The sequence below is a fragment of the Anopheles cruzii genome, chromosome 2, assembly GCF_943734635.1.
Source record: "Anopheles cruzii chromosome 2, idAnoCruzAS_RS32_06, whole genome shotgun sequence".
Lineage (NCBI taxonomy): Eukaryota > Metazoa > Arthropoda > Insecta > Diptera > Culicidae > Anopheles > Anopheles cruzii.
The window spans coordinates 3,079,741-3,107,502 of NC_069144.1; the positions used below are offsets into that span (position 1 = coordinate 3,079,741).

The 27,762-nt window shown below is 51.7% G+C and overlaps 7 protein-coding genes across 9 annotated transcripts; 4 read left to right on the top strand and 3 right to left on the bottom strand.

Moving 5' to 3' along the window:
- Window positions 1-283: 283 nt before the first annotated feature.
- LOC128267622 (Bardet-Biedl syndrome 7 protein homolog) lies at window positions 284-2,626 on the top strand. Its single transcript, XM_053004506.1, has 2 exons — window positions 284-2,159; window positions 2,235-2,626. Exons 1-2 carry the CDS (start codon window positions 284-286, stop codon window positions 2,624-2,626), a joined length of 2,268 nt encoding a protein of 755 aa, XP_052860466.1.
- LOC128269486 (alkylated DNA repair protein alkB homolog 8) lies at window positions 2,441-4,683 on the bottom strand. The gene is made up of 3 exons (XM_053006967.1): window positions 4,564-4,683; window positions 3,358-4,500; window positions 2,441-3,292 (listed from the first exon to the last, which is right to left on the bottom strand). Exons 1-3 carry the CDS (start codon window positions 4,681-4,683, stop codon window positions 2,651-2,653), a joined length of 1,905 nt encoding a protein of 634 aa, XP_052862927.1. The 3' UTR covers window positions 2,441-2,650.
- Window positions 4,684-5,202: 519 nt separating this feature from the next.
- LOC128267405 (putative helicase MOV-10) lies at window positions 5,203-9,238 on the top strand. The gene is made up of 5 exons (XM_053004234.1): window positions 5,203-5,337; window positions 6,256-6,721; window positions 6,794-7,402; window positions 7,468-8,506; window positions 8,573-9,238. The coding sequence occupies exons 1-5, from the start codon at window positions 5,325-5,327 to the stop codon at window positions 8,933-8,935; spliced, it is 2,490 nt and encodes an 829-aa protein (XP_052860194.1). The 5' UTR covers window positions 5,203-5,324; the 3' UTR covers window positions 8,936-9,238.
- Window positions 9,239-9,500: 262 nt separating this feature from the next.
- Window positions 9,501-12,531, top strand: LOC128269468 (E3 ubiquitin-protein ligase RMND5A). Of its 2 annotated transcripts, XM_053006937.1 has the most exons (4): window positions 9,501-10,192; window positions 10,268-11,091; window positions 11,167-11,321; window positions 11,666-12,531. In XM_053006937.1, the coding sequence occupies exons 1-4, from the start codon at window positions 10,057-10,059 to the stop codon at window positions 11,745-11,747; spliced, it is 1,197 nt and encodes a 398-aa protein (XP_052862897.1). In that variant the 5' UTR covers window positions 9,501-10,056; the 3' UTR covers window positions 11,748-12,531. The 2 variants fall into 2 exon arrangements, with proteins under 2 accessions (XP_052862897.1, XP_052862896.1); XM_053006936.1 differs by having other exon boundaries at window positions 9,501-11,091; window positions 11,684-12,531.
- Window positions 12,441-20,349, bottom strand: LOC128269469 (MAP kinase-activated protein kinase 2). Of its 2 annotated transcripts, none has more exons than XM_053006938.1 (7): window positions 19,172-20,349; window positions 16,935-17,074; window positions 16,718-16,782; window positions 15,294-15,576; window positions 15,004-15,214; window positions 14,808-14,933; window positions 12,441-14,731 (listed from the first exon to the last, which is right to left on the bottom strand). In XM_053006938.1, the coding sequence occupies exons 1-7, from the start codon at window positions 19,367-19,369 to the stop codon at window positions 14,636-14,638; spliced, it is 1,119 nt and encodes a 372-aa protein (XP_052862898.1). In that variant the 5' UTR covers window positions 19,370-20,349; the 3' UTR covers window positions 12,441-14,635. The 2 variants fall into 2 exon arrangements, with proteins under 2 accessions (XP_052862898.1, XP_052862899.1); XM_053006939.1 differs by having other exon boundaries at window positions 14,805-14,933.
- Window positions 20,350-20,789: 440 nt separating this feature from the next.
- On the top strand, window positions 20,790-22,427 carry LOC128269487 (U6 small nuclear RNA (adenine-(43)-N(6))-methyltransferase). Its single transcript, XM_053006968.1, has 4 exons — window positions 20,790-20,894; window positions 20,973-21,623; window positions 21,864-21,972; window positions 22,423-22,427. The coding sequence occupies exons 1-4, from the start codon at window positions 20,790-20,792 to the stop codon at window positions 22,425-22,427; spliced, it is 870 nt and encodes a 289-aa protein (XP_052862928.1).
- On the bottom strand, window positions 22,419-27,257 carry LOC128277735 (exportin-5). The gene is made up of 5 exons (XM_053016242.1): window positions 27,139-27,257; window positions 24,394-27,074; window positions 23,971-24,331; window positions 23,720-23,888; window positions 22,419-23,643 (listed from the first exon to the last, which is right to left on the bottom strand). Exons 1-5 carry the CDS (start codon window positions 27,255-27,257, stop codon window positions 23,263-23,265), a joined length of 3,711 nt encoding a protein of 1,236 aa, XP_052872202.1. The 3' UTR covers window positions 22,419-23,262.
- Window positions 27,258-27,762: the final 505 nt, after the last annotated feature.

The following is a 27,762-nucleotide window of genomic DNA, read 5'->3' on the forward strand; positions in this document are numbered from 1 at the left end:
CGAAGGTTCAGCGATGATCGACACACTTCTGCGCACCGCCGGCAATCAAACGAAACTGATCATTCGTCCGTTGAACCGACGGCTGTCCGGTACGGGTTGAATCGGAGCTCCACACCAATACATGTGGCCCCGGTTCCTTGTGTCGTTGTCCCCGGTGTCGTAACCCGCGCAGACGCATTGAAATAGGCTGCCTGCCTTTCGGTTGCCATGGTTTCGTGGTTTCGGCATAACAAACGGGACAAAAGGGGCAGACCGAAACGGGATCTGTTGGCACTCTTTCGGGATGGAGCTGGAATTGACACGGGTCGATTACGCCACGGTCGGGCTGACGGGGCCGAATTGCCTGCAGCTGCTGCCACCGATCGGCAGCGCGGCGGCAACGACGGGTAGCGGCGGGTACAAGCAACAGCAAAAGGTGGCCATCGGTGACCAGGATGGAGTGCTGCAGGTTTTTTCGATGAAAAAGGACGAGCTGCAGATGCACTTCAAGACGCTGCCGGGTGAAAGGATTGCCTCGGTCAAGCTGGGCGGCCAGGTGGGTTCGGTGGCGGACAAAATGTTCATCGCGTCCGAGAACAAGGTGCGGGGCTTCAACAAGAAGGGCAAACTGTTCCTGGCCTTCGAAACCAGCCTGACCGAGACGATACGATCGATGTGTGTGAGTGGACCGGATCTACTGGTTTGTGGCAACCACGTGTACAATCACTACCGAGACTGCAAGGAACTCGGATCGTACCTGTGTGGCGATGTGATTGTGGACGTGGCGGCCCTTTGCCCTCACAACACCAGCCGGTTGATCACGGTGCTGGCCTGTTCGGGTCGGGTGCTGCGCGTGCTGGAGCATTCCCGGGTGCGCCAAACCATCGAACTGGACAGTGTTCCGACGGTTCTGCATGTACCGAAGGGTTTGGGTGATCGAATGCTGTGTGGATTTGCGGACGGTAGTGTCCTACTGTTTCACCTGAACCTGCAGGTGGCCGAAGTGAAACGGGAGGTACTGGTCTCGGACCAGCTCAACAGGGATGAGCGAGATAAGGAAGGTTTGAGTGCGGTCACGTGCATCGCTACGTACGATCTGTCCGGCGACGGGAAGGAGGAACTGATCGTTGGTCGCCGCGATGGGACACTACAGGTGTTCACCATGAACTCCGACGAGTATCAGTTCGAGATGGAATGTACGCAGATTTACCGTGAGCTCTTCAACGAAAGCATCTCCAGTGTGCAGGCTGGTTGTGTCGGGGCCAACGGCTACACCGAGATCGTCGTGTGCACGTACTCTGGCCGCGTGTTCGGCCTGACGACGCAGTGCATCGGCAAGTGTCTGAGCGATGCCGGTAGCTTTTCGGGCGGCGTTCCCGTTGTTCAGGCGATCGATACGTCGGCCAAGCTGCAGCGCATCCGTGCGGAAATCTACGAACTGGAGCAAACGATCGCCAAGGAGCGCGAACGCTACCAGCTGTCCACGCAGGCCATGTCCAGTGGGCTCTCCGCAATACCGATGCTCCCAGTGAACGATTCGTTCGTCCTGTCCAAGAGTGATGCGACGTATCTGCTGTCGCTCGAAATACCGACCCCGATCGAGCACGTGCTGCTGCAGTGTGACACCCCGGTCAGTTTGCTCGATGTGGAGAAAAACAGTGCCGTGGTCAGTTTCAGCGAGTGCGACAAGCTGAGCGGCAACCGCCTGCTGGCAAGCTACCGGTGCCAGATGAACACGAACCGTATCGACCTGAAGATCCGTACGATCGAGGGCCAAACGGGTACCCTGCAGGTGTACATTACGCCCAATCTGCAGCCGAAGTGCTGCCAACTGAAGCGCTACCCCATCAAGCCGTTATCGCTGCACGTGATCCTTCACAACGTGACGGACGAAATGCTAGCGCGGCCGATGAACGTGCTGACGCTCAAGGGCCCGTTCAGCCAGGCCGAGGTGCACAACTGGATGGTCAACAGCATCCCGGAGCTGCCGGAGAAGCGGCACGAGGCGGGCAAGGTGCGGTTCACGTTCCAGCACGTGTTCATTGGCACACTGCTGGTCTGCGAGTACGGCAAGGGTGAGGCCACGTTTCGCAGCGACAACATCTCGACCGTCTCCATCCTGAAGGACTTTATCACCAAAGAGGCAACGAAGAAGCGCATCAAATTGGAAATCTCCAGCAGTACGACGCGCTGTACCGGGTTTTGCGGGTTGCGGGCAAACGTATTTTAACCACGGTTTCCTTCTCTTCTTCCAGCCATCAATGAATCAACGATCCCTTCACTGATCAAACTGATTGAACCGAAAATCGTTCACTACAACAAGCTAACGAAAGATTTTCAGTTGGCCCAAGCGCTGCTCGATCTAGACATTCGTGATGAGGACGAGTTTGGTACGCTTTCGGAGGAATACAGGACACTGATTCGCACCCATCAGACCATAGAGGCCGAGTTCCGGAAGCAACCGACCATACTGAATCGGATCTATGGCATCCTGACGGACCTGTACATCGATAAGTTCAAGTTTAAGGGTGTTAACGTGAAGACGAAGCTGCCGCAGCTGATCGAGCTGCTGGACAACTATACCTACGATCAGTTGGTGCACTTCTATACGATCGACAAAGCAAACGACGAAGACAATAAAGACTAGAGCGGGAGGCTTTCGCTTCGTTCGCTACTTTGATGTAGCTGTCTTCTCAATGATTACACACCAGTTGCCCTGATCGTAGTAGCTTTCGACTACCTCGATGCGTCCAGCAGCACTGTCGAGGCACACCTTTTCAAGCTCGTGCTCCTCAAACACGTGATAAAAGCGTAGAAAAGTGTCCTTCCCCGGCGACGTGTTATCAACGTTGTTCGGCCGAAGTTTCCACGGAACCAGCAAATCGCAATGTTGAAACGGAGTACGATTGGTGTGTACGGGCAAGCTGCACTCCTGCAGTCCAGCAACCGTTTCCATGGGTACCATCGCAATCGCGTCGCTCGAATGATGGTCGGCCGGGTCTCTAGCATCCGACGGTGGTGGCTTGTTATTGTGTCTGTTTTGCCGTAGGTAGCTTGATTTTTTGGCATTCGCTTCCTGATTTTTGGCCCATACGTAGATCAGTGCCCGACCGCCGGGACAGAGAACGCGAACCATCTCGGCGATCGCCTTCCGGCGTCGTGAATCCGTGGCGAGATGATGAACGACGGCGATGCTGATACACGCGTCGACCGAACCGTCCCGGAAGGGTACGGCGAGACAGTCACACTGCAGCACGTTGAAACCCCGTTCCCGGCAGACTTGCAACAGCCCTTCGCTACGGTCACAGCCCAACTGGGAGTGAAGAGAGAGATACCAGTTACGAGAGAAAGAAACTTCGCATCCTTCGCCATGCTTACCATAAGTGCTGACGGGTTCGAGCCGAGGTACTTCCCGTTGCCGCAACCCACATCGAGCAGGATGGCACCGGCGTTCAGTGCGCGAATAAATGCTTCCACCCGGGGCCAGGGCGAATGGCGGGTTTCGCTGAAATGTTTCGCTATTTGGTCGTACACTCGATGAACGTTTTCCGCTTCTACCCGCGCGGCGAGAGCCTCCGGTATTGAGGCTGGACCAAAAGCTCCACGCTTTGCCGTATCGCAGCAAGCGGGAAAGCTGCAATCACACCGGTCACTGAGACGCAATTTGCGAAATGTTAACGACACCCGAAGCTGCCGCTTGCGAACGGTCAGGCCGGAACCGTGTGAGGCAGGAACCGTGTCCAGCTTGCGTGGCGTAATGCCGTGTGTCCAGGCATACCGGCTTTCACCGGACAGGATCAGTAAGGAACGTGCCGGTAGATCGACAGGCGTTTGCCGACCGGTGGCGGGATGACGGAACTCCATAACGATGTCACTTCCGAGCGAGAGTGACAAGATAGGATCCTCGAAGGCACTGTGTGTGTCAACGTGAGCCGGAATACCCTGCCCCGGTTCATACCAGTTCACCGTCAGCTGGTCTGGGACGTGCCAGTTTAGACTGGGATAGAGTTCACGCAACCGTTCCCACAGTCCGCCACAAGCGGTAGGTATGGCACGGCGCAGGGGCTTCGTTCGGTCCACATTGTTCGAGCCATAAAGAAACTCGTAGCCAAAGTGCTTTACTTTACGATTCTTTAGCACACTTTCGTGCTGCTCGGTTGGCTCGTGGTCATCGCACGCACTGACGGCTGCCAGCAGCACCCGTTCCAGCGCGGGATCGACGAAATCACGCGCCACAATCAATCCTTCGGGTACCGCTGTACACCAGGAACGGTCGAAACTGGGCGGCAAGTCGCAACAGAACGACAGCAACAAAACCGCTCCGTCTTGTCCCAGGGGACAGATTCCATTCATGGCTCTGTGCACCGCTTCAGCCTCGTGTTTGGATTGCAACTTCAAAAAACAGTAAGATTTCCCGGGCGGAAGCTGAACTTTCTGCACGTGGCCATGAAGCAACACCTCCTGAAGCAGTGCCTCTTGCTGCAAACCCGTCGACAGTCCTGCGTTGCACACGACAATGTTCTGCGGACGGAGACATGCGAATTACGATTGCGTTGCGCAGTGCCCCCGGTCCGGTTTCCTTACCTCGGTCGGTTCCGGTGAAAACTGAACGCCGGCATCTTTTTCAATCAACAGCTGGCACCGTTTTATTTTCTTGTCGATTTTCTTCTCTGTGCTTTTCGATAAGCTCTTCGCCGTGGCCATAATTGCCGGTGATTTCCCTTGGCCACTTCCAATGTAAACAAACACACGATCCGGCCCAAGAGCATTAAAAGCCACGGTGAGCCCGAAATGTCATTTTGCGATTGCGCGCGCTTCAGTTTGAAACTTTAAACCGTCATTTGTTTGTTTTTTTTTTCATTTTGTATTCAATTTCTAGTTTTTGTGTCAACGTGCAACATTTTATCAACATGCTGACAACAAACTGCTGTCTGGAACGAAGGCACAAAGGCGAGAGAGCGAGAGAGACAGTTTCATCATAAAAAACGTTGATTTGAAAAGGTTAGCATGGCGTTGTAAACAGACCCTTGGGTCCCAGACCCTCCCCCGCTTACCCTACGTACGGGTCGTTAGTAGCCGCGCGCACACACAGGCGCGGACCCACTTCAAAAGAGCTTCAGCCGTTCTAATTGCCTATCGGCGTTTAGTCACGTTTTGGTTGTGTTCTGGGTTGTCCGTAATTGTCCGTTAGGTAGAGTGAGTGTTTCAGATCAAACTTGTCCAGTCGCGTTTGTGTGCTCTGTAATTAAATGTCGGCCCGTGATACCATTGTGCCGTCGTCAGTGAAGCAAGTTTTCTAAAAAGAAGCTTTGAACAACCGTGAATCCGGTTCGGGAAAGAACAGAATGAGTTTGCGACGTAAGTACGAATCGCACGCACGCGTCCCCTCCGGAAACTTTTTATCGTGCTCTTTATCAACTTTTTTTTATCAACTACGGTGGTACTGAATCCGGCGATATGGCATATAGCTGAGAGTACCCGGTTCACGACACAATCGGACTGAAAAATTATTTATCCATTAAGTTACTTTCGTTAGAACTGCGATACCCGCGGACGGTGATTCCCCGACGCTCCGTCCTTTGTGTACTGCGCTTAGCCGGAATCACGCTGACGTAACGTGCATTTTGTGCAACGCTCGCATCTTTGTGTTGGATCATGAGATCGCGTAAAATCAGCCCCGATCCTCCGTTAAGGGCATTTCATTTTTTTGTCGACGCATCAAAGTAGCCATTTCCCTATGTGTGTTGTGTTAGCCGTTCGCTTCCTTCCTGCTGCTTCCTTCATGTTGCCGTTTATTGTTTGTTATTATTTGGCCGTGTCTCGAGTTTTTGTGGCGCGTGCAATCCGCATAAGGACCACGGGTTTGGAGGGAGACGTTTGCATCACTGTGTAAACAGACAGAGAGAGAGCAAGGCACGCGATCTCTAGAGTGGCTTTATTCTTGTTTACACCGATCGCGATCCGATTGGATCATTTATCGAAAAGCCTCATCGGTGAGCCACGCTTAAAATGCACAGCGCGCGAACAGGATGTAAAATTATGGACAGCTAATGAAATATGGACCATAACCCGAACGCCGTTTAGGAGCCGTCCTTATCTCGGACGTTCGAGCTATGATAAGCACCATGCACTTGAGGGCCGCAGTTTTCAAGCGAAATAAGATGCGAAGTTGAGTGCACTACGTAAACATACTATGTAACGCTTTGCTAACGTGTGTGTCCAGGGTTTGTTTAGGAATACTGAGCATCCAATATCAAATCATGTTTCCTCTTGCAGAAAATGGAAGCAATCGAGCGCGAAGCCTCCAAACCCTGAATGGAGAAGCCCGCACCGAAGTTGTGGTCCAAACACGCTGCTTGCACAAATGGAACGATACGATGGTACGGTTGCCACATTCCTTGAAGGAGGTTAAAGTTACGCAACCGGTATTTAATCTAACGGGAGGCTACAACATAGAAAGCTCGATCCTGACGATGTGTGTCCAAAACCTGTGCCAGCAGGTTCTTATACTGCGAACAATTTATCTGTACTACGATCGAACGAAATGCATCAAACTGTTCGACGGGATCATACGCATGGTGCCAGGGCTCGAGTATGAAGGCGATCAAAAGATTTATCGTGCTGCGGCAAGCACCGGCACCGGCGAGTACACTGTGGTGTGTTTAGCAGAAATCTCACCAACAAAGATTCGGTTGAGAGAAACTTCGTCCATTCACATCCTAAAGCCGCGGATTCCTCGTGGGTAAGCGGTGGCAACGTGCAGCGACTCCATCCACTGCTGCGTACAGCTGCGTTTCATTTCGCCTTCTTTCAGAGACCCGCTGGTCCCGAAAAAGACGAGCTTCTTTCCTTCGGATGACGTCAAGGAGGTGTACCGCAATCATTTGCTGGCAAACAATCATTATTCGCGGCCAGCCAAACTGTGGTTCGAAAAGTTTGAGCGATACAGAACCCAAGGGTTACTCCCGAAGAACTACGTTGAGTATTTGCGGATGCTGGATCAAATCGAAGAGATCGACGACGAAACCGAGTTGGCTAGATATACCGTCCCGAAAGCACGGTTGGATCAGTCCGATTTCCCAACCCGTTACTGGCTTTCCGTCACGCAGTTCTCAGTGCCGCCGGTTCGATTGAGTGTGGGCGATCATGTGAAGGCTCTAAATTTTGCATTAGATAAACGCGGGATAACAACGGTTGATACGGTGCGAGGAATCATTTGGGAGTGCAGTACTTCCATGACTATCGAGACGGAACGTGCACTAGATATTGGACGTCGGGTGCGGCTTGAATTCCCGCTCAATCGAGTACCGTTCTTGCTAGAGTATCAGGCGCTCAACCGCATCAGCTGCATCGACACCTCCAATGTTCTGTTTCCGCAGGCAGGAAACACCGCAAACGAAACGTTGACAGAGCCCATTGAACAGTACGTCGGCCATCGGCTGGTTGAAGGGGATGTTGAAATAATCTTCCACAAATTTTCATTTCTAGGTTTACATGGTTCGACAGGCGGATCGGAACGAACAAGCTACAGCAGTGCGCAATCAGAAACATTGTCAACCGAACGGCCTACCCCGCACCGTACATTATCTTCGGTCCGCCGGGGACCGGCAAAACGTGCACCATTGTGGAGGCCGTGCTACAGATTTACAAAACGAGACCAAAGTCCCGAATACTGGTAACGGCCACGTCCAACTATGCGTGCAACGAGCTGACGAAGAGGCTACTGAAGTATGTACCGGTAGCCGACATCTTTCGCTACTTTTCTGCGGCCAAAGAGCGCGACATCAACCAGATCGACGCTGACGCACTGTACATATCGAACCTGCACACCGGCAAGTTTGAGTTCCCGTGTATGAACGATTTTCTCCAAACGCGTATCCTCGTGGCCACGGTCATAACCAGTGGGCGCCTGCTGTCGCTAGGGGTTTGTACGAACATTTACGACTACATTTTCATCGACGAATGTGGCAGCTCGAAGGAACTGTCCGCATTGGTTCCGATCGGCTGCGTGGGCGTGGATCAAAAGGCCCGACGGATGCACGCCAGCGTGGTGCTGGCGGGTGACCCCCAACAACTTGGCCCAGTTACGCACTGCCAGCTGTTAAGAGATACCGTGCACAACGAGTCACTGCTGGACCGGTTGATGAGATTGCCGTTTTACGGTCGAAATGGTCAGCACGCGTACAATACCAAGGTTGTGACAAAACTGTTGGACAACTACCGTTCGCATCCGGCGCTTTTCCAGTTTTCCAACGAACAGTTCTATGAGGGGGAACTGCGAGCGAAAGCACCCCCTGCCAGCACCCACTGGGCCATCGGGTGGGACAGGTTACCGAATCCCGAGTTTCCAATGATGTTCCATTCGGTCACAGGAAACATGATCCAGGATCAGTTTACCCTTAGCTACATGAACAAGGAGGAAGCGTTTCTCGTCCTTCAGTACGCCCAGCTGCTGATGAGTGGCAGTGTCGGTGGCAAGATACTCTCCCAAAGCGATATCGGGATATTGACACCTTACTCCAGACAGGTACGATGCGCTGCGCGATGAGCTGCCAGAACTGCTCAATTGATTGTCCATTACTTTTCGCCGCAGGTTGCCTACATTAAGAACGGGCTCGTGTTGCTCGGCCTGGAGGACATCGAGGTTGGATCGGCGGAGCAGTATCAAGGCAGAGAGAAAGCGGTCATGATCGTATCGACGGTCCGATCCCAACGAAGCACGGTTGGCTTTTTGGCAGACCCGCGCCGTTTAAACGTGACAATGACACGGGCGAAAGCTCTGATGATAATTATTGGTAACGAGGACAATCTGTCGCATGATGCTACCTGGAAGAAACTTCTATCGTTTATTATTTCGAATAAGGGTTTGCTAAGTAAGCAACGGCAGTTCAATTTCCCGTACAAGAAAAGCAAAGACAAGAAGACACAAAGAGCTCAAGTACAAAAGTTTATTTAGTTTAAGATTGATCGAATTTCCCGCTACGGTGTTCCAACTTCCAAACATGACCACTTCCAGTCGAACGGTAATAATCGTAAAAACTTACGACGGACGGAATTTGAATTAAATCCGAACCACGACGATTGAATCAAAACAATCGGCTTAAAAGTGAAGCCACACAGAATTCAAGTACAAAAGTGTAGTTAGTTTAAGATTGCTCGTCACTAGGGTGTTGTAACTGTCGAACATGACATGACTTCCAGTCCAAGAGGAATAATCATAAGAATTTACGACGAACGGAGTATGAATTAAAACCGAATAAATTACCACGACGTTTGAACGAAAACGATTGGCCTAAATGTGTTGTTTAAACGTGGGGAAAATGAAACTATTGCTGTAGGAGCTAGGAGCTATGAGCTGAAGCTAGTTGCAGTTACTGCGCAAAAATATTAAATTCAAAAGCAAACCTTGCTCGCATTCCGTCCTGGCAGTCGAGCAGTCGAGCTCGAATGTGACTACGGTAGCGTGTGTGTGTGTGCGTGATGTGTTATTTTCGTGCAGGATTTTAGGGCATTTGTCCGCAATCATTTCATCAGCAGCAGATGCAAAAACAAGTTGCAAAACAAGTGGAAACGTAATTTTCTTGGTGTACCGAACTGCTACAATTGCTGATCCTCCACTGCCCCTTATCGTGGCCGAGGGGCCCAGATTTTACCTTCCGTTCCAGCTTGTTTCGTGACGACGTAGTCGAGCCGAAGTGAGAAAAAAGGAACACGCAGAGATGGCAGCGATAAAAGTAGGCTGGTAATTGGCAACGGGTTCAGCGAAAACCGTCATTCCTCGAGTGTAACAAAAAGGGGTCTCAAGTGTAACAGAAAAGGGGCCAGGCCAGGCAGTGTCTTCGTTCGGTTTGTAAATTACGGCGTACACCACCAGCGCAGCGCACATTCAGTCCGTGGTGTCTTTGTTGTCTACATTTTTACGCCCAAGTAAGAGGAAGTGCGCTGAAGAGCGCAAAATAACCGTGTTTGTGAACATCACAAAGTGTGCGTAGAGAAAGTTCGCTGCTTGCTTTTGCTCGCGAATTGCTTTGTGGACAGCCTCTCGCAGTCGCCGCCGCCGTCGCGGTGGAGTTCATCATGGAATCGTGTGCCGCCGTCGAGAAGGAGGTGGAAAAGGTGATTAACAAGTTTTCCGCCATCAACGACCATTCGCAGCGTATCATTGGCGATGTGATTGCGTTCATCGAAAAGCTGCGCTCATCGCTCGCGGAAGGTAACGAAGCGCCGCGGCCGGTTGGCTGGTCAGTTGGTTGGCTGTGTGTGCTTACATTTGGCGGCCTATTTTTAGGTACCCCGGACGATAAACTCACGCCCGGCCAGGTGGAGGTGCTGAACGACGCGCTGAAGAAGGTGAAAGACAAGCTGCACCGGCTCACGACCGAGCATCGCGATCTGCACGGTACCGTGAGCAAGGTGGGCAAGGCGATCGACCGCAACTTCGTGGCCGACTTCACGGCGACATCGCGCACGGATGTGCTCCAATCGGAGCGCAATCTGGTGCTGCTGAACAAGATCATGGCCCAGCACTTTTACCGCCAGGGCATGGACGATGTGGCCGACGCGCTCATCAAGGAGTCGGGCATCCCGCGCGAGGACATCGTGCCGGAGCCGTACGCGGAGCTCCACCGCATCTGGGAGGCGATCCACAACGGCAACCTGGCGCCCGCCCTCGAGTGGGCCGCCCAGTACTCGGACGAGCTCGATGCCCGGAACAGCGCACTCGAGTTTAAGCTGCACCGTCTCGCGTTCATGCAGATACTGAACGGTGGCGTACAGGCGCAAACCGAAGCCATCGCGTACGCTCGCACCAACTTTGCCAAGTTCGTGCGGCGCTTCGAGAAGGACATCCAGAGCCTGATGGGCACGCTCATCTATCTACCGATCGGTGTGCACAACTCACCATACAAATACCTTACTGCCCCGGAAATGTGGATCGAAACCGCCGACGTGTTCCTCAAGGATGCCTGCCAGCTGCTGAGCATCAACAAAGACTCGCCCCTGTCGGTGATAGTGAACGCCGGATGCACGGCACTGCCGGCCCTGCTCAACCTGAAACAGGTGATGATGTCCCGCCAGGTGACGGGCATTTGGAACGGGCGTGACGAGCTGCCTGTGAGTATCTGCTGCTGCTGCTGCCGCCGGTGCCAAAGCCCCGGGTAATGACCGCGATTGCGTTTGCCGTTGCAGATTGAAATCGATCTCGAACCGGAAAACCGGTTCCACTCCATCTTCGCCTGTCCCATTCTGCGGCAGCAGAGCTCGGAAGACAACCCACCTATGAAGCTACTCTGTGGCCACGTCATATCCCGCGATGCTCTTAACAAACTCAGCAATGGACCGATGTAAGTAGCCACGAAGCCACACTCGTCAGCGCTTCGTTGTTCTTTCCACTCGCGCCTTAGTAGCCTTCGAACCGGTTGTTAACGGGTCAACTGTTTGTAACTATCTTTTACACAAAAAATCCTATCTCTCTCTCTCTCCTTCTCTTTTGGCATTTTCTTTCTCTTCTTCGTCCTTGTGCGATGTGCCGTCAACGACCAAACACCGGTGACAACGACACGACGACGACGACGGTACTTCCAAACTGGAACCATTCGTCGTCTTCTCCGTAAAACTCTTCTTCTCAAATGTCCCCTCTTTCTATGTACTTTCCACGCGCCCTCCCCCGGGGGGTTCTAATGAGCAGAATGAACAATACTTTCAGATTAAAGTGCCCGTACTGTCCCATGGAGCAGTCACCGTCGGATGCCAAGCTGATATACTTCTAAAGCGCGGGTTCCTTCGATGAAACCTTCCGTGACATCCGTGTCTGTTAAAAGCTTAGCAAAAGTGTGTGCGTGTGCGTATAAGGTAGTGGAATCTTTCTCCTTTCTGCTGGTGATGGAGGTCTTCGGTCCCAGGACTCGGGACCCGGGCGCCGGACGACGAAGCAGCGCGATCGACTCTCCCAGGATACACACCGTTTTTGAGTTTATCGCAACCATCCCTGATTCAACCTGCAGCTGTGTCCGGCACCGGCACGAAACTAAGATTAGGGACGGGACCGGTACGAATGGTGCGCGCACGAGTCTCGTGTGTGGTAGTTTGTTATTTATGGATACGTTATAGACAAGCAAGGCTACTTTGTTTGATTGTTTGGTGTGCACTCTCTGGTCCTTCTTTCGTGAGTGGTAAGAAAGGAGACGATAGGAAAGTGAGACGCTCCACAGGATATAGGGAAATGAATTTATTGGCATGCTCCTCCAGCATGCAATGCTACGTGAAGAAAAGGGACAAGGGACCCACCACCAGTGGTGGGTTTTCTGAGGGCGATGCGTTACGCACCGCGGAGCGGACACGGGCAAGTGAGTGACGAATTAAGCAGCGCCCGGGCTCTCGGGCTCCAGAGCCCTGAAAGATTCACGAACCACGGGACATCAAATAACTTTTACTGCGACAAAGTTTAACAACAAAAAACTGGCTGTAAATATATACATACATGAACATATTATATTTTTTATTGATGACAAAATAAAATCAAGCGCGTATATATATAAATATATAGGAAATGGATACATTTTCCCGGGTTCACTGAGTGTTTTTTTGCTTCATCTTTACGTTCCCTTCGGAGAACAGGGCCCCATCCCCTTCCCTTTCTTTTCCGTTCGTTGTCGTTTTATTATTGTAGCTTATATAAATAGTTTTAACCTTAACCGCTTACATGCTCATGTGTATTGTGGATTTGCGTTGCTTTACATTTTCAAAGGAACAGAAATGTCTAGAAAGATAAGAGGAAAGGAGGCAAGAAACAGGAAGTGAGGCGTTTGAAAGACCGTTAAAGACTCACTAATTAACGGTAAAGAACGCATCTCCGGTTCGGCGACGGCCACCCTCCTATTTTGACATGACGAGATTTTATTTTTGTAAACTATAAAATGCAGCTATTTCTATTACTAACGTTCTTCCTCTTTCAAATGAACCCAATTTCATGCAAACCGGATGATAAACCCCTAAAGTTATGGGCGTTTATGTGTCAGTAGATTTATGACGTTTGTTGAAAAGTAGAAAAGGAACAAAGTGCACTGAGACCTATAATTTGTTTCAAGTTGTTTGGTGATGAGTGTATGAGCTGAAACTTTAGTGTCCTGTCAAGAGCCAAGAATAAAGGAAATGATGATCACTTTTTATGATTCGAAGGGTTGAATTCACAAGGAATTCGTTCCTAAAGGTGAGACGGTCAATGGAAAATACTATTTAGAAGTACTGAGAAACGATTATTGTTAAGAATTTGGGAACTTTATAATCTGTCATCTGACTTGCATGAAATTGGAAGCCTTTAAAAGACGAAGAACTTACCTTTGAACCTCTGTTTTACTAACTAGTAGATATGGCTGCATTGTATATTTTAAACATAAAATCCCGCGATGACACACTGTGCAGTTTCCATCTTAAGCACCGTGCGTGCAAGCATCCAAACGATCTTACGATCCGAAAGCTTTTCTGGGACGAACGATAACATGTTTCTAGGCCTAAATCCACAACCGATCGGATCGCACCTTGAACAATACCGATAATGTAAGGGAACAGACGGAATGTGTTTTTGTCGAACAAGGAGCACTACAGGAGTTAGCTTCGAAACACGAACCCGTGGCCATTTGCAGGTACTGTTGGAGTTCAACAGCATAATCTTGCGGCCGTGTGTCGATGTGTATGTGTAAAATTTTATTTAGTGCAATCGAATTTATAGTAAAACCGACGTGTTCAACGCGGAACGAACGCGCGCACAACCTGCAGCGACCTGTGTGGGTCGCAAAAGTCTTACATGTTACCATTACGCTTCCGGGGGGAAGTCGGTTCTCTCTGTCACGCTAAGTTACACCAGGGGTTACACACATCAATATGAACGCGAATTTCTAACATTTCAACAACTCTTTGCCGCACCAATGCGCAGAGTAACGAAAGCCACTTTTGTTGCTTAATTTTAGCCTTATTAATATTTCTTTTTTGCTTGCATTAACCAGCTTTACTAGAGACACACGTGTCGCGCGTGTCGGTGTGATGCACCCGGGTGGTAAAGCGTATTGTGATTGTGAGTTCCTTTTCATATGCGTGTGATGCCGGCGGCAGTGTGCGCCCCCAGAACGGAGGTCCTTAGAACCGCCGTTGTTGGGCGAAAATAAAACCGGAGCCTGTGCTGTAGTTTGTGGGCCAACTTGGGTGTGTGTTAATTGACTGAAACTATGTTAATACTTGCCGGTGCACCACTTTAAACAAACACACACACACGCTCTATTTGTGATGAATTCCTAGTTCCACTTTAGCTCACTCGTGAGGTTAACATCCTTTCTTCGCTGCGGTGTACGTTCCTAAGCTCTAATCACCTACCTTCACAATCAGGCGTGATAACGAGTTGATTAAAATGAAGTTTAGCAATAAAAACCATAACGATTGCAACGTTTCGGGGTTGGTCGCTCCCCGCTACGCCGCGGATTGTGCTAGGGTTTGCGTGAAATGCATCCAAAGGGGGTCCACCTTATCGTTTCCTCTCTTAAACCCGTACAACGCTTACGCTAATGGGACACACACACAAACGGGACTCCACTGGTGTCTGCACCGTTGACCGACGAGACGGACGGACGAACCCACACGACGACGACAACGACGACGGGGAGAGACGTTACTTACTGTTGGTTGGGGTAGCCTTATCCTCGCCACGCTTTCGCCGCTTGTTCAGCAGTGCGTTGTTGGAACTGTCCAGATTCTTAATGTGCATCTACACACGGATGAGAGAGACGGAAGGAGGTTACTACACACGCCGGGCAAGCAACCCCCACCAGCGGTGGCACTACCTCATAATCCACACGCATGTTGGCCAGCGACCGGGTCATCTCTTCCTGCACCTCGGGCCATATCTCTTCACCTTCCTTCAGCATCCGGCCAGTGTGCAGTGGCGTTTGTGGTACCTCCGTGTATCGCTAAAAAAAGGGGAGCAAACCGGTGATGATGGAAGCCGGACCGGAAGCGCGTTACGTCACGGAAACTCACCCGAATCCACGGGTTCATCATCACCTGCTCGATCGTGAGCCGCTTTTCCGGTTCCACGTTGAGCATTCCGCGGATGAGATCCTTCGCCGCCTGGCTAACGTTCTTCCACTCGGGGTTGGGAAAGTCGTACTGGCCGGTGCGAATGCGTGCCTTCATGCCGGGCGAAATGGCCAGCCCGTGGTTGCTGTAGAACGGTGGAAAGCCGCACAGTCTGCAAAAAATAAAAAAAACAGCGGCACTCTGGTTCAGGTTCTGGCTTGGGGATTGGGTGCCCGTTCGCGTTCACCTACAGGATGTACATAATGACGCCTAACGACCAAATATCACAGCTCTTGTCATACTTCTCCGGTCCCAGCACCTCCGGCGCCACGTAGTACGGCGTGTAGCAGGGCGTTTGCAGCGTGTCCTTGATGAACGTTTCCTTCGAGAACCCAAAATCGGTCAGTTTCAGTATGGCGTTCGGATGGGGCGATGTGTAGAGCAGGTTTTCCGGCTTGAGATCACGGTGTGCGATGTTGGAATCGTGCAAGTACTTGACAGCGACACAGATTTCATGCATGACTTGGGCGGCTTCTAAAGAAGTGAGGTGTGCGTGTGTTTGTGTTTTTGGCGGGCGGAAAGGAGGGAATTAGAGGCACAGAGGTGTGTAGGAAACGGAAATGGAAGTAAAACTCCGGAAGGAAGGATGGACAAGGGGTTTGAAAAAGAGCGCATACACACAAGACACGGCATAGTGAAGAGGATTAAGAAGGAAAAAGAGAAAAAGGTAGAGAAAGATCGAAACAGAGAGAGAGGAAGAGAGAGAGAAAGAGAGAAGAGAAATCGAAATGATAACGTATAGAAAGAAAAGGATATGAACGACAAAAACGGAAACGATTCGAAGAAGAATTGAAGTGAACCATCGGAACTCGGTGGTGGGGAATGTAAAATGGGACCAATTTCCCATAGCTAACTACCCGATAAGAGAGTTTAAGGTATGTTTTATCATGCACGACATGGTAAACACCAAACAAACAGTGTTCCTACTTTGGTCAGAAACTATATTGGGAATTCGCTTATAGATCGCAAAATCTTTCTCTATTCTTCTAAATCTATGTCACCACCTTTACAGTGATTACAATTCTATGCAATACATCTATGTCTACGTTGGTTCCAACTTTCGGAATGGTCCGATTCTTCCTTTTGGGTCCTATGCGCTGGTTACGGAAAACAATCTGGGTCAAGTTTGCGCCGAAATGATCACGAAAATGTGGCCAACGAAGGCAAGTGCTTCCCGTTATCTCTTGGCAACAGTAGTACACCAGCAGACATCCCGCGTAATGTTCGAAAGCACACCGGATAAAACCGGATCATCGCTTTTCCGTCCAAGGTATTAGGTTACTGCCGCTGACACGATGTGTACACGCAACGGGAATGCGGCAACGAATGAATCACTGGCTGAATCATCTTCCCGACCGCTCCAGAGCATAGATCCCGCCAAATAAATTTGTTGACCGATGATGGATTGGAATTTGAACCCCACGGGCGTAAAACGGGCCACCCACAGTAAGTAGGTTGTTTGTGAACCGTTTACTGGGGCGGGCGGATTTGAAAGAGCAAACAAGTTCACAACATCTCACGGAGGCGCCATAGAGGAAAACGATAACGAATCGTGGTTCCCCGTCCGTTTCACCGTTCTGGGCACTTGGTGCTTCCTTCCCCACATTCGGCTTACCTCGTTCGGTGAACGGACCGTCCTGTCGCTCCTGGATTCGCTGAAAGAGTTCACCACCTTCCATACTGTGGGCCACACCATCGTGTCATGCCGTGTGTTGCGGCGAGCCGAGAAGAAGAACGAAAATAAAGGTAGAACCCGAGGGCGGACCAAGATAAGTGTTAATTATATCCGCAGTGAGATAAATCTGTTACGCTGCCAGCCGTTCCGAAATTACCATTCCATGACGACGAGCAAGCATCGGTTGCCGCTGTAGCTGTTCTCGTACACGTCGATGATATTTACTATGTTCCGACAGCCGCTTGCCCTCCAGTGCAGCTCCACCTCGCGTCTGGCCTTGGCATTGTCATGGAGCACCTAAACGGGGCCAAAAAAAAGAAACGACAGAAGGGACAGAGATGAAAAAACCGCAAAACCATCACGAAGATCAAAGATCAAGAGGGGGCAAAGTCGGCTCGCACGCGGCGCAGCCGACATCCGGCTACGACGCCGCCGTGCCCTACATACACACATCAGCTGGGGCGTCATCTGACGTCAGCCCGACCGAAAGGTTGCGAACCGTCACCGTTTCGAGACAAAGAAAGTGAACCGATCGGTAAATCGATTTGCATCATGCATGATCTGACGCGGCATGGGGGCGCCTGGTTGGCTATAGACCCGCGAGGGGACCACCAATCCATTGCGTAGCGTGGCGAAATTCATCTTATCAGCAGCAAACACTAGAAAGCTGCGAGAGCCGCGAATTGCGTAGCTGCGCAAAACGTGACACTAGAAGCATAGCGAAGCATAGGCCTACTTCCTCAGGGTGGCGCTCCAAGCGTCACAATTCGGTTTGATGGTCACATGCCGCATACCGCGAGACGTGATCATCCGCGGCATCAACAAGTGTTTGCGCTGTGATCTGAAGCGTACGGGACAAAAAGAGAGAGAGAGAAGGGGAGAGATTGATAGAAGGAGAGCGAGATATATAAATTGATAGAGGGAAAGAGAGACGTTCTCTCTCGCTCTCTCTCTCACTCTTGCCTGCGTTACTGATTTTACGTTGATTTATCGCACCATTTTCATATCATCAACTGATAGGCGCGAGTGGCGCGCGCACCCGCCCTGACATTGGCCGGTTAGTAATGATATAGTAATGAGAAAACTTGCTGTCCGCGATTTAACCACACACACACAGAGACATACGCAAGGGAGTGCACTTGATGGTGACGAAAAAGATAAGCGGCCTGACCGTTTAACATCGATCTGGTCCCGCGTGGCTCGCAAGACAAACAGCGCGCGCTGTTTGCATAATGTTTTGCTCGCTGGAGGGATTAGTGCTACTACTCTGGGTGGTCCCTTCTGGAGTACATTGATTTTTACAATCACAATGACGTTCCGAACATGTTAACTGGACGAACGGCGCTTAAGGTTATTTTTGAAGCACAGTCAATGGCTACTTTTCTAGTAGCTTTCGTTGAGCTTTCTCTCTCCAGCTCTCGCTCGCTCCACAAACGGTGAACGGCGGGGGTCTTGCGACATCTTAGTAATCCTTGCTTGCCTCGCACATGCATGCAAGTGACATCAATCATAGCGACGGGCAGCGCCGACGGTGGTGACACCTGTACAAGACGACAGGCGGCCAGCCTCCATAAAACAAGGCGACACACACACACGCGGAATGCGATTTCGTGTGTTTGATGGAGGGCAACACGCGATTGTAACGCACCGTGCGATCGGCAAAGGGTTAGAATCGAACGAAATTGGCACGTCAAGCAAGGTGAGGTGCTCTATGTTCGACGATGTGCGTTACGCCAGTCACGCGTCGATTATGAATTGCAGTCATTGAAACCGCGATAATATGGACTGGTGGGGCTTCTTGGTGTTCTTTTCTACTGCCATTGCCACACACCAATTTGAGACGGCCGCGGCGACCGGGGGAACCATAGATCACATGAATGGCTAACAGCGCTAACTTAAACGGTCTCGACCTCGGGCCCTATGCCGGAGGGATTAGAAGCTACGCTACGTTGGAGGTTAAGAAATGCCCCGCAAACGTAACGTAAAAGCTATCAAGCAGCTCTTGGCAATTAGGCTTCCAGCTTAGCCGGATAGAACTGGAGTATAGGTAACCGAACAGGAAAGAGGGCTATTAGGTCACACGGTATTACGAAATCATAGAATTAACTCTTTCAGCAAACCGAGTCACACGTTTTGGCAACCCCAAGGGGATTTGTTTCGTACGAAAGTGCGCCGGAAAAGGGCGAAGAAGGGTTGATGATAATCGTTATCTACCAACAGCTTTTTAACAGCTGCGGGACCATGTTCTGCCCAACGAAAAACAGTTAATTTTTCGCTGAGTGGTCACCATCGCCGCTTTAGCAATAGTTGGACACAGGCTACTGCTAAATTTGAAACTTTCTTCGCCGATCATCAGTGAGCACGTGGTTGAGGATCGCGCCGCCATGTCCTTACCTTCAGTGCGTGTTTTTCTCCCGTTTTCTTGCTCATGCACTGCACCACCTTCCCGTTGATGCCGAGCCCGAGCACGGTATTGGAAATTTCATAGTCATCCGTGATCGCCGTCGTTTTAGGTTGCCTCTGAACGGCTGTCTGCTGTTGTTGCTGTTGCGTTGGCAACTGTTGCACCGGAATCGGTTTCATTGTGTACATAATAGTGATGCAATGAGACTGCTGCGACCGATGATGATCACAACTGCCGCCCGATTGTCCTTTAATTTCCTTATTTCAATGATAACCCTGCGAGACACACACACTACACACGCCAACACACGCGCTTGATTGCGTCAGACGTGTTTTGTTTACGGGTAACTTTCTTCGCGATGACGACAGCCGAGCCTACTCAGCCGTGTGAAAGGGCTGATTGGTTTGGAAGCTTCAGTAATCTAGTGCGCTACGCTGCACACAGACTCACTCACGCGTTCACTTATATCACTTTCACTGGACTCACTTGTGCGTTCACTTATATAACAATTTCGGAGCCCAACAGCTGTAGTAATGCTTCGATCCGATACGTCGTCGGCACTCTGATACTCATTTTTTTGTCACTCGTAGGTGGACAGTTTTGCACGAAGACGCCACAGCAAAACACGCTTTCCGGAACAACCGAATTAAAACAATGGTTCACGGCACACGCACCTGCTTTTAACGTCACCACCAACACACTCCGATTAACAGGCTTTCTCAGTCCCACTCGAGCGGAGACGGAATCTTTTTGTCATTGTGTCATCAACGCAAATAAAAACTCCACACTCTCAGCGCCGCCCACCGGGACTGCTGTTTCCCGTGTGCACCGCGTGTACAAAGGTTGCAGTCAGAAATCTCTATTCCGCGGCACCCTCGGTCGCGTCGATAAAATTGTCGGGGATGCGTGGATCCGCGACACGCAGCCACCTCTTTGGCCGTTGTTAATTTATGTTAATGTCGTGCGCGCAATGCAATGGTTGGATAACACCACGCAGCAACACAACCGGAACGTCCGAAATGGGACCAAAATTGGTGTTTAACACACACTGTTGACACCAAACAAGGGAAACCCCCGGTTCCGTATGGCAAGCAATTGGGGGGAAGATGAACCGAACCGATACACAAAACAGGACACGCTGCACAACAAGCAAGTAGACGAGTCCAGGAGACGAATCGGAGAGCAGGGAAGCTGCGTTGATTACTTCCGGAGAACGTTCGTCTGGGAACGCGTGTTACGGCTTAATATACTTAATACACTACCACCGACCGAACACTCGGCATGCTCGGGCTGGACTACACGAAGTGGCCATTCGTGCACGAGCACCAAAATCTGTTTGACATTACAACTGTTTGACAGTTTGACAAACAATTTGACGCAACTATCAGTACTCAAGTTGAATGGTCAAGAAAGTTTTCATTTCGTTTTATAAAATTGTTAATGAACAGATGTTTAACAATGCAAACGGATATCGGATTACTGTAAAACCCTTTTCTGCAGGCCAAAACCCTTTTCTCCGCGATCCGTCCGGATCTGTCAACAGTGGTGTAAACAAACAAAACAGAATTCAAATTTTATGCTGTTGTTTCGCTAGTTATTGTTGGAACAATGTCCGTCAATGGACAAATGCACCCACGGAACCGGTATCGGGAAAAGCCCGATTTTCAGGAACTGATAAAACAATTTCCAGAACTGGCCCAAGTGTCCGTGGTGGTAAGTCCGAGGTTTAGCACGCAGGCGAGGACTTTCGGGTGTACCGATGTGGGAGCACATTGTCCGGTTTCATTGCAGGACCTTAACGGACGAGTCCGGTTGGACTACAAAAACGCGCAAACCTTACAGACGCTCACCAAATGTTTGCTGTTGAAAGATTTTGGTTTAACGCTAGAGCTGCCGCCGGACAAACTGGTACCAACTTTGCCACTTCGCATGAACTACATTCACTGGCTGGAGGACATTGGTCGCGCTGCCGGGTGGAACGAAAACGATCCCGTGCGTGGCATTGACATCGGGTGTGGCGCATCCTGCATCTACCCACTGCTGGCGGTCGTGCAATCCGAGCGCCGTTGGCACATGCTGGCCATCGAAAAAACGCCGGACAGCTTGGTCAGCGCGAAAGCAAACGTGGACCGTAATAATCTGGAGAACCACATCCGTGTGGTGCCCCAAGTCAGCGACGGATCGTCGATTCTGGTGGACGTGTTAAAGACGGTGTCGGACGGAGACGAACGATTCCATTTCAGCATGTGTAACCCACCGTTTTTCGATAGCAGTTCCACGGCGGAACTACCAAATCGTACGGGAAAGCGTAGGGAACCACCGAACGCGAGCACGGGATCGGGAGAAGAGCTGAGCACGGACGGTGGGGAGGTACAGTTTATCGGTCAAATGATACGCGACAGCCTGCAGCTGAAAGACCGCATTTCGGTGTACACCACGATGGTAGGTCACAAGCGAAGCTACGAGGAAGTGCTTCGTCTTTTACGGAGTAGCTCCGTCCACAACACTGCCGTGACTCGATTCTGCCAGGGCAATACAACCCGCTGGGCCGTAGCGTGGAGCTTCGATACCCGAGTGCTGCTGTCTCGTTTGACCACCGACGTGCCAACCGAAGTTCGAACCAAGCAAAGCGCGGTGCGCTTGCCAGGAAAACCGGTATCGTGGAAAATTTTCACCCGTCAGGAAATGTCCTCCATTGATGCGGTATACGAGTGTTTGTCCGGTGTGCTGCAATCGATTGCCATCGAGCTCCACACGCTCACGAAAGACGACAAACTGGGAGAACTCATGTGTGAGTTTACAGCGTACCAAAACACTTGGTCCCACCAGAGACGCCAGCGACGACAGGGACGGAACTGCGCAAAGAATCCAAACGAACCCCCTAAGGAATCTTCTGACCCCGACGAAGCCGTCGCGAAGAAACGGCCACGAGTAGACGAAATTGTAAGCAATGGTGGCGTCGATCCTTACCTACGTGCGGCCGTATTTATTCAATTGCGGGATGACGACTACCATCTGTCGCTTCAGTACATTGCCGGAATCGGTGGCAAGGATGGAGTGAATCAAGTTTTACAGTTCATTAAAAACTACCTCCAAAAACGACGGTCCACGATGACGGCAACATGTGACTTGAAGACTTGAGACGGACGCCAGTGGATAACGTTAAAATAAAGAATACAAGTTTCAAATAATTACACGTTGATGTAAGTTTCCTTATATTTCTATTCCCGGCCGTTTGTAGCTTAATGCAAACAGTGTGTGTAATATTATTTAAATATTACATAGCTTTACAGGTTACATTATTTCGCTTCACTGTTCGCTAGTGTCGGTGGTCGTGCCACCGTGGCTTGGCGCCCTACCGTTGCCACTTCCGCGTAGTAGTGTACTCGCCGTTAGTCAACGCGCATGCAATGAATACATTTAATGTTACCTATCCTTCGCAAGTCGGTTCGGTTCCATTCCGCTCTACCGACCGGCTTTGCTATGTATTAAAAATATTTAACAAAACTCCAGCGTGCCACTCCGGCCACTGTCATCTTGAACACGCGGCCAACCCTCCCACCAGACACACACACAACGCATTTGTAGACGCACACGATCGCGTGGACATGCCGCAGTATATAACAGAGAAATTTTTAATTTCCAATTCTTTACAATCTCTAACCGCACTGGGTCCAGGCACGGATCCACAAACGGCGGCGGAACAGCACGGAAACGACGGAAATGAATGCAAAAATGGCGAGTAAAAAAAAGAGTGGAGGGAAACAAACATGAATAACAATCCAAAGGGGGAAACACGCACATCTCGCACATGCCGCCGCATCTGCTGTCCTCTCTCTCTCTGTGGTCGTAGTTGCTGTGCCGCAGAGGATCACACAATTGATCCTCACCGTACACACATCATTGGAGGCTCTAATAAATACAATAAAAAGTATCGATCGCTTGATGAGTAGAGTGTTGCGTTGCGCTACAAAACAAATATTCACAATTTTTACGGCACACCCACGTGGGCGGTGGCTCTCGTGGCGTGATCCGCAACCCGGCGTGTTCACGGTTCACCTCTGGCGCACGCATCTGGCTACTAACTGCGACTGGCAAACAGATGCGCCAGGCCCGTTTCCTGGGCGCTTTCGATGAGGTTAAATGCGTTCGCCGTCCGATGGTTGACGCCGGCACCGGCCGGCGGTGGCGGCATGATCGGCGGAAGGTTCAGAATTTTGACCTCCTTCCGACCGTGCTGCCCGATGTTGCGCCCGATGATGTGCGAGGTAATCTTTTTGAACAGATCCTTCTTGGCTTTGTCTATTTTGTTGCCCTTGGTGCTGCCGAGCGAAATCTTTTCGTCCAACTTCTGTATGTCGGCCGGACTGTGGTTCGGGATCTGGTGCAGCACCTCGAGAATGTTGGGAAACTTTGGTCGCAATATTTCGTACGCCTGCACACCGAGCGTGATGAGCGACGTCTGTGCGCGGAGAGAGACACATCAATGAACGCGAGGGGTCAAAAAAGGAAAACAACCTTGCCACCCGGACTCGTACCTGATTCGATTCGTGCTGTCCGTGCAGCTGGAGAGCCTTTAGCACCGCGATGACGATATTCGAGGCCAGCGCTTCCGTTATGAGATGCTCCGACACCAGAAACCGAATGATGGGACCACTGAGCAGCGTTGCTTTCAGACTGGAAATGCTGTCATTCCACGAGAGCACACTGAAAGTGGACAAAAAGAAAACCCCAAGATTTAGCACTCCACCTGCAATCCGGTCCCATTTCTAGACCACTTTCGATTCACCTTAAAACCGTCATTACGATCGGATTGGAGGTGTACTGATTGCGCAGCAGCTTGCCACCCAAATCGCTGATGACCTCGGACGTCATGGCCGACTGGGCGGCCCGTGTGAGCGCTTGCGGTGGTCCATCCATGCTCTGGTCATCCTGATCCATGCTGCTGGACGCATCGGTGGAAGCGTTTGCCGTGGGATCGATCGAACTGCCGACCAGGGCCACCTTCAGCACGTCGATGTACTCTCGCGTCAGGGTGCGATTAAGCATATCTTCCAGCACCTCTTGCGTGTCGCTTACGTCCTCACCGAGTTCGCCGGATTCGTACAGCGAAGTGATGTAATGCCAGCGAGTAGTCAGTCTTGTCAACACTGGATCGGGGAAACAACAAGTAAGAAGGGAACGCAAGTGATCGCGAGGGGACCGCACTTACCGAACGGAGCTAGATGGGCGAGTATTGGCAGCAGAACCGTTTCGTGAAACACCGGTGGGCAGGTGTAGATGAAGGGTTTCAAAAACACACGCACGATCGTGCGTAGCCGAAAATCGGGCACGTACTCGAGGCTGGCAAACACCGTGCCGACGATCGCATCGGCGAGCCCGGGCAGTGCGTACAGATCGCGACCCAACGACGGACCGGCCGAGCCCATCATGTGGTAGCAGTGTTCGAAGACGTTCGACAGAAACATCTGCATGCGCGCGAACGCAGTCCGCGGCATCCGTAGCGATGGATCGAGCGGATCGAGCAGAACGGGCGACACACCGAGGAGTTGCTTTTTTTCGTGCTCCTGCATCCCGTTGGCGTTGCGGAACGATTCCGAGAAGGCGTGCAGTGCGTCCGGTTTCCAGAGTTCGTTCAGCACGCGCATTAGCGAAAAAATGTGAGGCAACAATGGCACTACATGCGAGGTGGCCGGATTGCGACAGATCGGGTTGCCCGATTCCGTCATCCCGACGACGAAGCCGCCCCGTGCGCACCGGTCCGGGTCGTCGGGCCACGAGCACCGTTTGATGACGCCGAGCACCAGGTTCAGTGCGTACACCAGTTGACTCCGGTTCGCGTTGCACGGATCTTCGGACGGTGTTGGCGTGGTAGCGGGTTCGATCGCGGGTTTGTTCAAACCGACGTACTCGATGAACGTGTGCGCGTTCTTCACGACCGGCGCCAACAGGGCTCCCCACAGGGACATTCCATCGCGAATCACCTCACCGACGAATCCGTTCTGGCGCTCAAAGTCACAGAAGTGGTTCGAGATCAGTAGCAGCGCCTCCAGCAGCGTGATCTGTTCCACCTTGCTGAGCTGGTTCGGCTGGCGGATCAGATTCTGGACGCTCGTGTTGATCTGGTCGAATATCGGAAGCAACAGCAGCGGGTACTTGTGGGCAATCTTCACCATCAGTGAGGCCGCGTGTCGACGGAGGTTTTTCACCGCGCCCGACCGCCGCATCTCGCCCGGTACCTGGAACGTAAGGGCGGCAAAGATTTTCTCCAACACCCGGGGCAGCAACTGTACGCCCGTCATCGCCACACAGTTTGCCGACGTAATCTGGCACGAGGACATGCTGAGGAACACGAACAGGGATGAAATGCAGGACAGCAGCACCGACAGGACGAGCGGGTCGTTCGATTCCACCTTCAGACACTCCTCGAGCAGCCGCAACCCGCTCGCAACGGACGGCCGCTCGGTTACCATCAGTATGCGGGACAATACACCGTCCAGCACGTTGGTTAGTGCGTCCCACTCGAGGTACACCGGGTCGGTCACACTGCACGACGTGTTCCGTTCGCTGGTGGCCGTCTTTTGCAACCGTGCCGTCAACCAGTGTTCGCAGTAGGAGAACGTGACGAGCGGGGAGATGAGCGTGGCTTGGCGGAAAATCTCCAGAAAGTCGGTCCGGCAGCGGAAGAAAAACACGAGCCACTCCTCTTCGCCATCGTAGTCCAGGCTGGCGAACGTTTGCGGGTGCATGGTGATCTCCGTCGGCCGCGACAACGGGTAGCTCACCTTGACGATCTTCGGACCGATCACTTCGATCACCTTTGGAATGTAGTCGAGCACCAGGGGCTCTTTCGAGATTTGTTCGTGCTTCAGCAGACTGGTCCAGATGAGGGCGGCCGGGTGGACCAGACTGTAGCTGGAGTGGCGCGTGAAAATCAGCACCGTGCCGAGAAAAGTCGCGAGACACTGGGGACGAATCGGTTGGCAGTCCTCCTTGCCCCACAGCGTGGTCAGCTGGGCAGCCAGACCGCCCAGCACTTGCACCAGCTTCTTGAGGAACAGATAGTACGATTCCGTCCCGAGGCGCTCGTTCTGGGTCGCCGCCTGATAGTAGTGCCCCACGGGTGCATCTTCCAGCAGCAACAGCAGCGGTTTGCGATCCTTCAGCTGACCGCGACGGTTCGCAATCTGACCGAGGCAATCGGCAGCCGGCTGCTGAAACTCGACGTCGGTCAGCAGAATGCACAAAATCTGCAGCAACCTCCCGTTGGCCGCCATAATGTGGTTGATGGACACCCACTCGACGAAGCCGGTCAGTGTTTGCAGTACCACCTGCACCACCCGGCTGTGTCCGAGGGCTTTGTGTTTGTCCCCCATCGTGGTAGCGGACCGGAACTCGCCAACGTGCAGCTCGATGAGCCGCAGGAAGAAGTCGAATATCTCCGACATGTTCACCGTGAGCGCCTGGTAAATGTCCTTCCGCCGCTGGTTCGATTCGATCGTCTGCAGCAGGGCCACGTCCTCGACCAGGCGCAGGAACACCAGCAGCACCAGCTCGGTTTGGGCCACTCCCTTCGAGCAGGCATCGCTCAGCTCCACCAGCAGCGTGGTCCACTGCTGGGGCCACTCGCGTTTGATCATCTCCACGATGATCCGCGACACACCGTCCTTGATGTGGGACAGGGCAAGGTCTTGCGCATCCCCAACGCCAACATTCAACAGTTTCATGGCATTTTCCTTGATGAAGATCTTCTCCTGCTGCGAAATGCTGTTCCAGTTGAACTTGATCGTATGCTCCATCAGCTGCAGCCCGAAATGTCGTACGATCGCGGGGTAGTTTCCGGTCACTAAGCACAGGCCCGCCTGGGCACACAGAGGAGAAACGTCCTTAAATCTGTGAAGCAAAAACAAAACCCGTAAGGCCACTGTTTGCGATTGTCCCATTTGGCTCTTCATACCGTTCACAGGCAACGTATGCGTCCATCCGGGACTGCTGTGTTGCTTCCGGATCCATGGTGATCCGGACCGCTCGGGCTAGCTCGTTGGCCAGCCCAGCTACCTCGTTAGCATGCTCCATGCTTTCGGGCGGGGTGACGGAAGTATTCCGCCCAATCCACAAACGGCCGTAGGCGGATGATGCTGTAGGAGATGCTCCGGATGTTGGGTGCTACGCCTGACCTGGAATGTAGTGACCGTACACTCTGGCACACGAGCAGAGAGACAGAAGTACAATTAGCCACACGCAGAGGACACTGATGCAATGGGCAAGCATCTTGAGTAACAAGAAGCTTGCTGCGATCCGTATTTATGATCACGTTTTATTGATGAAAACCGGAGGTGGAATATCGGAACACTTGCGCGAGTACGCATTACGGACAAAATGTGGCTTTCATCGTTTGTCCACGGTATGGAAGATATCAGACCAGACCGTGAGCTAAACACGATGCTCCGGTAACTGCGAAAACTTACCACTGACTTGTCCTCGCGTTACCGCTGTTACTGCTAGCAGTCTACCATTTCCTGAGGCGGGATAGGAAGTTGGTTGCTCCTTCAAACGTCTCGAGCCGGCTCGTGCTTCGTGC